This window comes from Monodelphis domestica, chromosome 4 (genome assembly GCF_027887165.1).
Source record: "Monodelphis domestica isolate mMonDom1 chromosome 4, mMonDom1.pri, whole genome shotgun sequence".
NCBI classification, from domain to species: Eukaryota; Metazoa; Chordata; class Mammalia; order Didelphimorphia; family Didelphidae; genus Monodelphis; species Monodelphis domestica.
The window spans coordinates 371,991,641-372,005,135 of NC_077230.1; the positions used below are offsets into that span (position 1 = coordinate 371,991,641).

At 35.8% G+C, this 13,495-nt stretch overlaps 1 protein-coding gene across 4 annotated transcripts in view; it reads right to left on the bottom strand.

Annotated features, from left to right (window-relative positions):
• The window catches only part of FOXJ3 (forkhead box J3), a 190,403-nt gene that overhangs the window by 121,128 nt on the left and 55,780 nt on the right, over nucleotides 1-13,495 (bottom strand). For 2 of the 4 annotated variants that reach the window (XM_007492924.3, XM_007492925.3), the window contains exon 3: nucleotides 10,847-11,171. In XM_007492924.3, coding sequence (XP_007492986.2) covers nucleotides 10,847-11,171 — 325 coding nt within the window. Of the gene's footprint in view, nucleotides 1-10,846; nucleotides 11,284-13,495 lie in introns of all 4 variants that reach the window. The other 2 variants (XM_056795313.1, XM_001381575.3) reach the window with 1 other exon arrangement.

Below are 13,495 nucleotides of genomic sequence, written 5' to 3' on the forward strand. Positions count from 1 at the left end.
AAGTCTTGTCTGAAACTTTTGCCTACACTTTGAAAATTTGCTTTCTATCACTGACCTATTAAAAGTTTAAGTACCACACACACTCTCAAACCCAACAATATTTAAAAATCAAATTTCTGTTTATGAGACAATATTAAGGACTTAGCAAGGGTCAGGAAATCCTTAGCCTTTTTTTTTTTGTAACTGAGAAGGGACTTTAGTCTAAACCACAATATCTGAAAAGGAATACCAACAATGAAGGGAAGTAAACTACCTCCTGAGGCATACATTCTATTTCTGAACAACTCTTATTATTATAATGTTTATTGAACAATAAGAAATTACCTCCTTGAATCTTTAAGTTTACACATCTGTAAAATTCAAAGGTTGGACTAGATAGCATCCAAAGCCCCTGCTAGCTCTACAATTATGAATGAGCATTTACTAAACACTATGTACAAAGCACTATAACAAACACTGGGGATTCAAACAGAAATGTCCTCAAAGAGCTTACATTCTGATAAGTGAGATACACAGAAGATTTTTAATTATAAGTCAGATGGAAAGGTCCCATGATCATTAAGGTATAGGGGAAAAGTAGAAGGTAATGGATCTTCAATGTGATTTCCACTGATAAATCACAGAAGTTTCTGATATTCACCTATATAATATAGCATGAAATGAGAACTTTCTGTCAGTGCTTCCAACTGCTACACCCTCTGAAGCCAATGACAGACTATATCTCCACTAGAGCTGCTTCCTAAGATAATAGCTATGGGAGTCAGGTTGGAAATATGACTAGTAGTGTGAAGATTGCTACCACTCTTACCTGCCAACTGATAGCAGTTGGTTGAGTCGTTGCTACAAATGAAAGGAGAGGGTAGGCTTTTTTGTACAGTCACTGCTCTCCTCAATGGCAGCTGCAGGACCTCGGATGGAGGCAGGATCAAAGGCTTGGGAAGCACTGCTACACCCAAGGCTCTTGGGCTCAGATTCTAGGCAATTTTCCTCAGAGTCTGAAGGGAAGTGGAGATAGAGATGGGAGCAAGGGTCTGACCTACCTTGCAGATGCTATCTTTTCTATCTCCATCAGAGTACCTTACATTTTTGATAGACTGACTAACTTGCCTTTTGAGAAATTCCAGCCAGTGTGAATCTTAAAACTGCTCAAACTCTACCTTAGGACATTTGGTTAAGGCTATTCCCTTATTTTAACAAATGGAGGTACTTGATCAGGAATGTATTGGGAATTTTAACATTACTCCACCTATATTTAGGCATACTTTAGGGGAAGATAAAGTTGTAAAATTCCTTGCTGAACAATGAAAAGTCCCTAACTCATACTTATAGTGAAGCTAAAACCTTAAGCTAGGTGGTCTATTTTTAGATCTAATACAAAAGGGTGCTAAGTACCTATAAAGGTTAAATTAATCACTAAAAGGTCAAGCAACTTACAAAAGGCAAGCTTAACAAAAGAGGTGTGAAGTTTTAGTCTACCCAGAGAAGGTGATAAAAAAAGAAGATGTGAACTAAGAATGGTCAGTCCTGGGAAAAACGTCTACTGTGATTGGTAGATGTGAAAATTTAGGGGAGGTGACACAAGAGAAAATTTTCTTTAAAAGGAAGGAGCTCAAGGTGGAAGGGGTGAGGGGGAGTTCAGACTAGTTGGGAGTTAGGACTAGTTGGAGTAGCTGGGTCTCTGAAATTCAGTTCAGGAGTTGGAGTTCGTAGTTGGAGATGGAGTTCGTAGGTTTGGGATTTTGCTTGGGACAAAATCTTGTGGTGAGTGGATAAAAGACTGACTAGTCTCTCTTAAGGCTCAGGCCTAGGCCATTTTGACCTAGGTCCTTCCTGCCATTTCCTCTTACTCTGTCTCTCTCTCTTCCCTTAAATTCCTTCATTTGTATTAATTAAAATCTCAATAAAACTCAGCTGACTTGGGTATTTTCATATTTGGGAATTTTTCCCATGGCAACCACTTATTTTTTATTTAAATCAAGACATTAAAAATTATCTTTACATTTTGGCAATTCACAGTCTTGAAACCCACATTTTCGCAGTTACACCAGCACTCCTGTCTAAACTTTCTCCCATATAATCGGTGCTTCAAATACTATTAATAGCAGCTACTATTTTCCCACTAAATTGCTTCTCCAAGAAAAATTTGCCCCAGCATGATACCAAAATTCTTCATAATCACAGTATGCTTTCAACAGTCTTCAGTTTTTTAACATCCTTCTTAAAATGCAGGATGGGAACCAAAGACAATACTTCAAAAGCTGTCTGATGAAAAATACAGCATGAAAATCAACTTACAAATCCTGGGCACTAAGATTTTCAATCTAATCCAAGATCTTATTAGATTTCTTTGGATACCATATTTTTGACTCATGTTAAATATGAAGTCCACTAAAATATACAAATCTTTTCTAGAAGAGCCTTATAACTACACTATATTGAACTTCTGAATTTGATTATATTTTGTAAAGTCTGAAAACAGGTTTGAGTTTGTTTGAGTTTAAGGTGTCTGTGGCACATCTGGTTCCAATGCCTGGAGGTCAAGAAAAAGGTACGGGCTAAATAAAGAGATCTGAGGATCATATGCACAGATATGGCAACTGAATCCATGATTTAGGATATTTCACATAATTGGGATTCATGAGAAAGAAGAGTATACCAGCATAGAGGAAGGATAGGAGGTACAGGCATCAACTAAAACAGACAAAGGGAGGGTTAAACGAAGACACACACACGCGCGCGCGCGTGCACACACACACACACACACACACACAGAGTTCAGTATAGAATTATACTCATAAGTTCACCAGGGAAACAAGTGGATATGGAGGGAAGAATTGGCATTAAGAGGGTGGATGACACAGAGAGGGAATAGACACAAACAAAACATTTTTCTTGATCCTGAAGAAAGGAATAAAAGAAAAAAGAGAAAAGAACTTGAATCTAAAACTGAAATGTTTTTTGAATACATGGTAAAAAGCAGAAGAAAATTCAGAAGGAATCAGAGAGACAAAGGACATTTATAGATTGTCTCTCAATGAGGGACTGGCCAAACAAAATGTGGCATGTGAATATAATATACTGTAAGAAATTATAATATAGACAATTTCAAAGAATACTGAGTAGCATAACTTGACATAGTTTGAAATGTAAGCATAATAAGGAGAAATATTATACAAAGATAACACTGGTAAAAAAAAAATTGTTAAAACTTCAATAACTCTGATCAAGGCAATGATTGGACAGGTCTCCAGAGGACTGATGATGAAACAACCTACTTTCTTCCTGACAAAGAGATTTATAGAAAGTATAGAAAGAGACTTTTTTTTAATTTGGCAATTCACTTGGATTGATTATGCTTACTAATTTAACAAGTTCTCCCCTCCCTTTCTCTTGTTATTTTTTAATGAGGAAAGGGAAGTTATTTTAGGAAGGGTCAGAGTGATACAAAAAATAAAATCAATGAAACAACTTTTTTAAATGCGGAGTAAATAACAAAAGGGAATTCAGAAGGAACAAACCAGCAGGATAGTCTTTAAAATAATGTGTAGAATTTAATACATATATATATATACACATATATACACACACATATATATGTATATTTAAAAGCAAGCAGTGTGAAATGGTTTCATATAGAACTCTCTGTGTTCTGTTATGTGTACGGAAATTCTCTTTTTTGGTGTTAAAGAAATTTTTCAAAAAAGGAAAAAATATCTTGAAGAAGAAAAGTGAAAACAAAAATTCAATGTAGCTTCGAATGATAATGAAACATTAGAAGAGAACTAATCAATCCACAAACATTTATTAAGCAGTATTAGTGTGTCCAAAGCAAAAATAGTCCTTGCCATTAAAGAACTTACATTTGAATAAAAGAAACAAAATATTTAAATCAAGACATGAAAAAGCAAATACAGATTAGAGAAAATCTAACCTTTTTAAGGTTAAAGGTACTACTAACAGAGGGAATAATCAGGAAAGGCCTCCTAGCAGAGGTGATCCAACAAGAATCTTAAAGGAATCCAGAAATTTAAGAGTAAATGGTTGGGAGGGAAAGCAAAAGCATTGCAGCACAGCAAGTAAGCTAGGGTGTCTGGATTATAAAGTGAGTAGAAATCAGTGAAATATAAGAAAACTGGAAAGAAAGAGACCTTTCTTTTCTTTGGTCTTAGTCCTATAGTTTACCAGTTCAACTATTCACATTGTATTACTACCTAACTCCTACCCTCTGTCTCCTCCATTTAAGCTACTAAACTGCTGAACATCAAAGGAGGAAGAAATACAACCACTTTGCAAATTCAGTCACTTTCAGTGTTATTCAACTCTTCATGAGTTTTCTTGGCTACTAGAATAGTTTGCCATTTCCTTCTCTAGCTTATTTTATAGATGAGGAAAATGAGGCAAATAAGGGTCAGTGACTTGTTCAGGGTCACACAACTAAGAATTATTTAGGACTAGATTTGAATTCAGGAGGATGAGTCTTCCTTGACACTAATCCAAAACTATATCCACTGGATTACCTAGCTACCCTTGTATTGCAAAGGTCCACTACAAATTCATATTATTTAATTGTAGCTGAATCCTCATTGGTATGTAACAAAACTTAAGTCTTAGTTCTAGGTTCTCCTAGCCCCTCAGCAGATGTTTCAAATCATGTTTCTCAAGTCTCAATCCTTTCCACACAAACCTTCCTAATCTTTCCTAAGAAAAGTCAAACATTATGAACTCCCTCTTCTCACAGCCTTCAATAACTTCACTTTCTCCTACTTCACTTCTCTTTCTAATAAAATTAGTTTTCTAATTACAAAGGCCAACCCTTGATTCATCATATATCTTTGATCCTCCTTCTGTCTGTGTTTTTTTTTTTTACTTGGCTATAAACAAGCCTAACTCAATCTATTTAACTACTGGCAGATAGCATGGCACAGTGGATAGATTAAATGGACTTCAAGATCTGGGTTTGAATATCTCCTCCAACACTTACTAGTTGTGTGACCCTAGCCAATTCACTTAACCTTTCAATGTCTAGTTCCTCCTCTATAAAATGGAGACAAGTATAATAACTATCTCACAGAACTAGCAAAAGGAACATATATGAGATTTTACAGTATAATAACTATCTCACAGGACTAGCAGAAGGAACATGAATGAGATTTTACAGATGTAGTCATAACTATATATCTTTGTATATCTATCTATATCTATTTAGACCAATCACTATATCTCTATCTCGCTTTATAGCTCTGAAAGTTCTATATAAATGTTTAGCTATTCTCCTTTTGTGACCAATGTCTTAAAAGGAATTGTTAACACTCTGGTTCTACTTTCCTATCACCTACTCATGTTTCAATTCCTTAAAATCTAGTTTCTTATCCTACCACTCAACTTCAACAGCTTTCTTCAAAGTTACCAATAATCACTTAATTAAAAATGTGAAAGCAAGTTTTTTTTTTATCTTCACCTAGGCTCACAACCTTTGTGTCATACCCAATTATTCACTATCTCTCATTCCATATATCCAATCTGTTACCAAGCACTAACATTTCTACTTTTACAACATTTCCCTAAAAGGCCTCTCCCCTTCTCTCCACTCACACAACTGTCATCTAGATGACATTTCTAACATCCACTATAGCCTTCTGGTTGGTCAAGTCTCTAATAAATCTTCCTAAAGCAAAGATCTGACCATTTTACCCCACCCTCTCACTCAATGAACTCTAGTGGCTTCCTCTTACCTCCAATTTTCTCTTTGGCATTAAATTCACAACTTGTCTCCTCTCAACCTTTCCTCTCTTTTTGCTTTTTTCCTACTCTCCATGTACACATTCTAAAGACCAGACACAGAGGTCTTCTTGCTATTCCTCACACACTGTTTCCTCTATTTTCCCATTTCCTGATTCTGTGCCTTTGCACTGGCTATTCCCTAAATCTAGAATGTTCTCCACCCTTACCTCTGTCTCCTAGCTTCCCAGGATTCCTTCAAGACTGAACTTAAAACCCTCTGCAAGAGACTTTTCCTCATCACCTGCTAATGCCTTCCCTCTGAATCCTATATGTACCTTGTACACACACAGTTGTTTGTTAAGCAAGGAGCATGGTATTTCTTTTTCTATGTATCCCAGTGCTTAGTACATTATCTAAAACAAAGTAGATACTATTTAACAAATATTTACTGTCATTTCTCTATGCAAAATCTGCCTTTACAGTGCCAAAGGAAAAAATACGAATGTCTCAGTCCATCAAGTAAGGCTTTCTACAAACTGGCACACATCAGCCTATTTCTTATTACTTCCCTTCCTGAAATCTACGGTTCTGCTTTTCTTCCCTAACATCAGCATTCCACCTCTGTGCATTTTCACAAACTATCCCTATGTATTGAGAGATATATAAATGTATATCCATATGTAAATGTTTCTCTCTCACATACACACCCCATCCCAATCTTCCCATCCAGAATCCTTGTCTTCCTTCAAGCCTGCTTAAGCACCACATTTTCCAAGAAGACTATCTTTAACAGTTGGAAATGATCTCTATTGCCTTAATTTTTCTTGTACTACATTTATATGAATATTATATCCCTAAATAGAAGGTAAAACTCCTAAGATCAGGGCCTGTCACTTGTGACTTTGTTCCTAAATCCTAGTTCAATGCATTGCTTACAGTAGGCACTTAATGTTTATTCAATTTAATTCAATGGTTGCCAGTACTTCATCTTGCACCAAAAGTCCTTCCTAAGGAATATTTTTATACATACAGAAATAGAATCCAGAGTAACCGTTACCAATTGGACAAAAGATATTATAAAAAAAAAGATTCAAATAAAATAGAAAATCATTTATTAAGCTCTTGCTATGTGCAAACCACTATGCTAGGCATTAGGAATACAATTAGAAAGGCAAGACAATTCCTACTCTCAACAGGCTCAAATTCTACTGGGGAGATATATAAGGAGGAAAAACATGCAAGGCATGGAGGGCAGTTTATATGAAGACAAAGAGACAGAATATGGAACAGCAAATAAATCAGGCTTGAGTCTAGGGTACAAAAGGAGAAGTAATGTGTAATCAGATGGAAAAGTCAAGTAAGTTACAAATTGTGATGGATTTTAAATGTAAAATAGGAATATCTTTTTATCTAAAAGAAATAAGAAGTCATTGAAACTTTTTGAGCAGAGGAGTGATATGACCATATTATGCTTGGACTTTATGAATATGAACTTAGCAGCCATGTAGAAATGAAGGAGGGAAGAATAGATTCAGAGAAACAAGGAGGAAGAATGCATTCTGAGATATGCAAATAAGAAGGGTGTAATTACTAAACCTCCAATGCTGCTTCTCTCTTGTCCAAGTTCTTTTATTTGTTGTGGTATTTCATTTATGAATGACAGAATCTTAGGGATGGCAACTCATTTGCTATTTAGTACAATATATACTGGCAAAGGAATCCTTTTCATATCCTCCTGAGCCAATCCATTTCCCCATTTGGATAATTTTAATTATGAAGGTTTTCCTTTTATCAAGCCTTTAACTTCTTTGCAATCATTTGTTCTGTTTTCCTATATTAGGGATAAGCAAATATGAATCTTATTTAAACTACTCAGACTGTACCTTAGAAGAATTTACAGTTTTTAACATTTACACAAAGCAACTCTTAAGTTCCAACTAACAGTCCTTCAAACATCTGAACACAGGTATTATATTCTTTCCTTAGGACTTGGACTAAATTAGTAATTTCCATTACTTCAATCAATATTTATGGCAGGAACTTAAGGCCTTTAACCATACTGGATAACCTCCTACAGAGACTCTCTTGCTTCTCAATTACCTTTCTAAAATGTGGTAAATAGAACTATACACAAAACTCTACATATACTCTGACCAGGGCAGAGTACAATGAAACTATAACCTTTTTAGTGACGGATATTGCTTTTCTCATTAATAAGTGCAGAAAAGAATTCCTTCAACTTTCCTAAATGTCATCACATATTGCTGGTTCCCATGGAGCTTTTGAAATCTGCTAAAACTCCTAGATCTTTTTCAAACTGCAATCCAGTGATGCCTCCTCAAACTCTGAAGTTGACATTTTAAAACCATTAATTCTATTAAATTTCAGTTCATTATATTTGGTCCATTGTTCTATTATTAAGATCTTTCTTGAATTTTGACTCTTTTCACCTAGTGCATAAGTGATCCCTCAAAGATTGGTGTCATTTGAGTTCGACAAACATGCCATCTATAACTTTATTGAAATTGTTCATGAAAATATTAAGTAATCAAGCACAAATACCTGGGCCACTCCACTGGAGACTTCTTCCAAAGATGACATGGAACCACTAACAACTATTTTGTAGGAGCAGCTAGTCATTCAGTGAATGCTAAATCCACCAAACTATACGATATCATTCAAGCCACATATCGCCATCTTTTTTCACAAGAAGAATGAGCTAGACTCTGGAAAGCACTTTACTAGTCTTGGTAAACTATATTTCTAAAATTTCTCTGATATCTTATAGCTCTTTTTTTTTTTAATCCTTACCTTCCATCTTAGAATCAATTGTATTGATAATCAAAGTATTGGTTGCACAGCAGAAAAGTGGTAAGGACTAGGCAATGAGGGTTAAGTGATTTGCCCAAAGTCACACAGCTAGGATTATATCTGGGGCCTCATTTGAACCCAGGACCTCCCATCCCTAGGTCTGGTTCTCAATCCACTAAGCCACCTTGCTGTTCCTAGTAGCTAATTTTTAAAAAAGAAATAAGGTTCATCTGGCACAATCTGTGATTAATGAAGCCATACTTCCTCCTTGTGATCACATTGTCCTTCTCTTAAATGTTCATTAGCAATGCCTTTACTAAAACATGCTAGACTTTTGACAAGAATAAAAGTCTAATTCAGTGGACAGCTTTTTGAGTTTACGTAGAATAAGTGTGCAAAGTAGGATGCTTAATAAATACTTATTGAAAAATACTATTGTGCTATAAGAAATGATGAAACGGGTCATTTAAGAGAAACCTAGCAACTGACGAAGAATTAAATAAGTAAAAGCAAGAAAACAATTTATAATATAATTTCAACACTTAAAACAATTTTAAGACTTAATAAATCTGAATTGACACAAAAATCAACCATGGTTCCAGAGGCCTGATGTTGAAACATGCTACCCACCTTCTGGAAAGAGAGATAATAGACTACATATACAGAATGAGACATTTAGAGGGCATGAATAAAGGAATCTGTTTTATTTGATTATACAAATTTGTTACAAAGGCTTGGTTTTCCTTTTTTTCCCCAATGAGGAGTAAGGAGATAAAGTACATGCTTGTTCACTGAAAAAATAACGACTGAAATGAATTACTTGGTGACAGAACACTAAGTTACAAAGAGCTCAACTTTCTTCTCTAGCATATAACATAACTCCTCCCAATGCCTTCCTTTACAGAGAGCAGAAATTGGCCTCAGCTCATTCCATTTTGCATTTGCTGCTCTACCTTGTTTCAGCTCCACCAAGATAAATACCTCCTTCCCCACTCTCCTGCCCCCTCTTGCGTGCTGTCTCTTTCTTTAGATTATAAATTCCTTAAGGGCAGGGATTGACTTTCTTTTTATTAATTGTATCTCCAGAGCTTAGCATAGTGCCTAGCACATAGTAAGCACTTAATAAATGTTACTGGTTTGAAACAGATAATTGTTTCTTCAGAAAAAAAAAGATTATTCCATGGACAGAGAATAAGTTATATAAGATATGTTATTGACAAATATTCATTAAGAATCTACTATATATAAAAAATAATCTTCCACAATGTGAAAGGGACTGGGCTAGCTATTAAAAATTTAAAGAAAAATTAAGCACTTTCTACCTCTTGGGATGGGGAGATTCAACAAATTAATAATGAGTAGAAAGGATGACATCAGAGCTGTTAATGTTAAAGTATCCCAGGAATCAAAGATATAAAAGGAATACATTCAAAATTTGTTCAGATTCATGGAAACAAATGGGATATATTGTTTAGGGAATAGCTAGGTCAAATGAAGGTCCTTAAAGATGGGATTTTTTTAAATGGATAGAGATCTGGCATATCTGTAAGCAACAGTAAAGAAGCTAGGAAAAAAGATGAGAGAGCGAGAGCGAGAGCAAGAGCGAGAGTGAGAGAGAGAGAGAGAGCGAGAGTGAGAGAGACTGAGAGAGTGAGAGAGTGAGAGAGAGTGAGAGAGAATGAGAGAGTGAGAGAGTGAGAGAGTGAGAGAGAGAGAGAGAGAGAGAGAGAGAGAGAGAGAGAGAGAGAGAGAGAGAGAGCATAATTTAATGTGGAAGCGCCAAAGAAAATAGGGAAGGGATAGAATCATGGGTACAATAGACAGTTAACTAATGAAAGGACCAACTTTTCACTTTTCCTCATGGTCTATAGCAAAGGTAAAGACATGGGACGGCTTTGCAACCAAATTTTCACATTAAAAATGGTCTATTCATGTAAGTGGAACTAATTTCAATTTAAGAATGATAATAACATTAGAATTAAATACCATGAGTTTTTACCTATGCAAGCTGAATGTAAACTTACCTGGAAGGTTTCTAAGACAGCTATTGTAACTGAGATTATAGGCACCTCTCTGCTATTACTCAACCTATGCCACATTAGTCCTTAAAGATCTATTTTTATATTTTATTATTGTTAGCCACTTGAATAGCATTATTGAGTTTCTTCTATTCTATTTTTAAAATGAACTCATGGACTAAATATATTCTACTTTATTCTAGTCAAAAAATATTTTAACTGTAATTTAGAAAGTCAATGTGACATATTACTATGCATTATAAAAGTAAAAATGTTTTAAATGTAAATGATCTTACCTTCCAACCACTGCCAGCTTCTCTATAATATGGGAAGTTATCACAAATCCACTGATAAATCTCACTGAGAGTCATTTTCTTTTTGGGTGAGCTATTAATGGCAAATGTTATGAGGCTGGCATAACTATATGGTGGTTTCCCGTCTTTGTGCTGCTGAACCTCCTCCTGGTCCAGTGTTGTATTTGGGTCCAGAAGTGCATTCTTCTTTGAAATACCTGTTCCATGTACATTTTGTGTAGCATCAGATTTTTGGATGGCTGCCCTCATGGTGAGCTGTGGTAACCAGTCCATAGATGTGAGGCTGCTCTCCAGTTCAGATGTCATCCTGAAGGCAAATAGACTCCTTAGTCAATATCAAGGAAAGAACCCCTGCTTCTCAAAAAATCCAATATTCACAAATCTAGGAGTTCCAAAGTGAGGGAAAGCCTGAGTTAAATCTGGAGGAAAAAGATTGAGTATGTTAATGACCAAACCAAATATTTAAGGGCTCAACATTTCCAATCTTTTTTTCTCTTAAATTTTTTTCCTCTCCAAAATACAAGAACAAATTTTCTGTTGAAATATCATAGTATGAAAACTAAGATGACTTATGATGCCAAATTACCTAAAAGACGGCCTTTGCCTTTAAATAGGATGGTCATGTCCCTCAATCTGCAAAGACCATTTAAAAATTAATTTATAATAAGCCCTATAAAATCTTTTAAAACCTTGTATACCACAAATCTGCCCTGGCACTGCTTTTCAAGTACTTTTGGTGTTGACAAAGTAACAGAAATTACAAGTCATAAAGGAGGTAAAGTGGTAGAGCAAAGAGAAGAGTAGTAGGGAGGGAGAAATAAAAGAAATTATAACATGGAATAGAATGTGGGCAGTTAGAATGCCAAGTCTGGAGTCAAGAGGACCTGGGTTCAAACCCTGCCTCTGACAATACTTGTAAAACCCTGGACAAGTCACTTTACCGTTTGCCTCAGTTTTCACATCTGCAAAAAGAGCTGGAGAAAGAAACGGCAAACAACCATAGTATCTTTGCTAAGAAAATCCCAAATGTGGTCAAAGAAACAGATACAACTGAAATGAGTGAACAACAGGGTAAACTAAGTAGGAAGCAGGTCCTTCTTCTACAAGGTAGTTTTTATAAGAAAGACAAAGATGGCCAGGCAGCCTTGGCATTCAGCATAAAAGAGTTAAGCAGATATGGAAAAACTAGTTAAAAAGACAATAATTCCTTCCAAAATGGGGAGGAAGGTGCACAGAGAACAAGCCACAGAAGGATTAAACATATATAGATAACAAGGAGGGTTTATATATTTATTTATATTTACATCAAGCCATAATTAGTCAAATTTTTAGTCAGCTAGACTGTAGAATTCACCAAAAACTCTAGTTTTCAAATCCATATACTTGCATCAGGAAAGAAGGATGAAGACAATAAAAATCCATTCAATAAACACTGATATATAAAAAAGTAAAAAGCCCTCTAGGAAAACTAGGAACAATGATAGGCTAACTGGACCTGTCTTTATACTAGGATATCTTAGGATTGAAATGCCATATTTTGGGGGAGCGAGGTAACTCAGTAGATAGAGCCAAGAGGACCTGGGTTAAAATCTGGCCTCAAACACTTCCTAGCTGTGTGATCCTGCACAAGTCACTTAATCCCAATTGTCTTTCTTCCATCTTGGAACCAGTAATTAGTAGCAGTTTTAAAACAGAAGGGGAGGGAGGGAAGAAGAGAGTCTGATCTACATGTGTTACATCTGGTGCCAGAAAAGGATTAAAGACAAAAAGAAAACAGGGATATAAGTATTTTCTCAGACTTATTGAAAAGCAACATAAAACAAGAAAGAGCACTGATTTTCACATGAAAACACCAAGGATCAAATCCTGACTGTTAAATTAGTATGTTTGGCATTGACCAAGTCACTTAGCCTCTCTTAGTCTCCATTCAGTTCTCTCATCTATAAGGTGAAGAGGTTGGTCTAGATGTCCTTTAAGTTCCCTCTAAATCTATGATCCTGTGATCTAAATCAAAAGTGCTAAAGTAGGGAGCAACTAGGAAGATCAGGGGATTGGGAGTCAGATCTAGAGACAGGAGATCCTGGGTTCAAATGTGGCCCCAGATACTAGCCAGCTGTTACCCTGGGCAAGTCACTTAAACTTCATTGCCTAGCTCTTAACCATTCTTCTGCTTTGGAACCAATACACAGTATTGATTCAAGATGGAAGGTAAGGGTTAAAAAAAAAAAGCTAAAGTGGGAAAAGGAAGGACAATAAAAGAAAGTAAAGAACGAAATATTAGATAAAAGAAGGCTAATCTAGGCCCTACAGCCACAACTATTTAAACAAATATAAAATAAATTGGCTTTAAAGAAAATAAACAGCTGAAATAGGCTACATATACAAAAGGGGTCTGAACTGAAGGGCACATAAGTTTGAGGATGTTAAAGAATAAGTTCTCAAGATATCTGTAAGAAAGAAGGGCAGCTAGGTAGCTCAGTGGACAGAGCACCAAGCCTGCAGTTGGGAAGACCAGGGTTCAAATTTGACCTCTAGCTATGTGTCCCTCAGCAATCACTTAACCTCAACGGCCCAGCCCTTCCCACTCTTCTGCCTTGGAATTGATAGTTTGTATTGATTCTAAGACAGAAG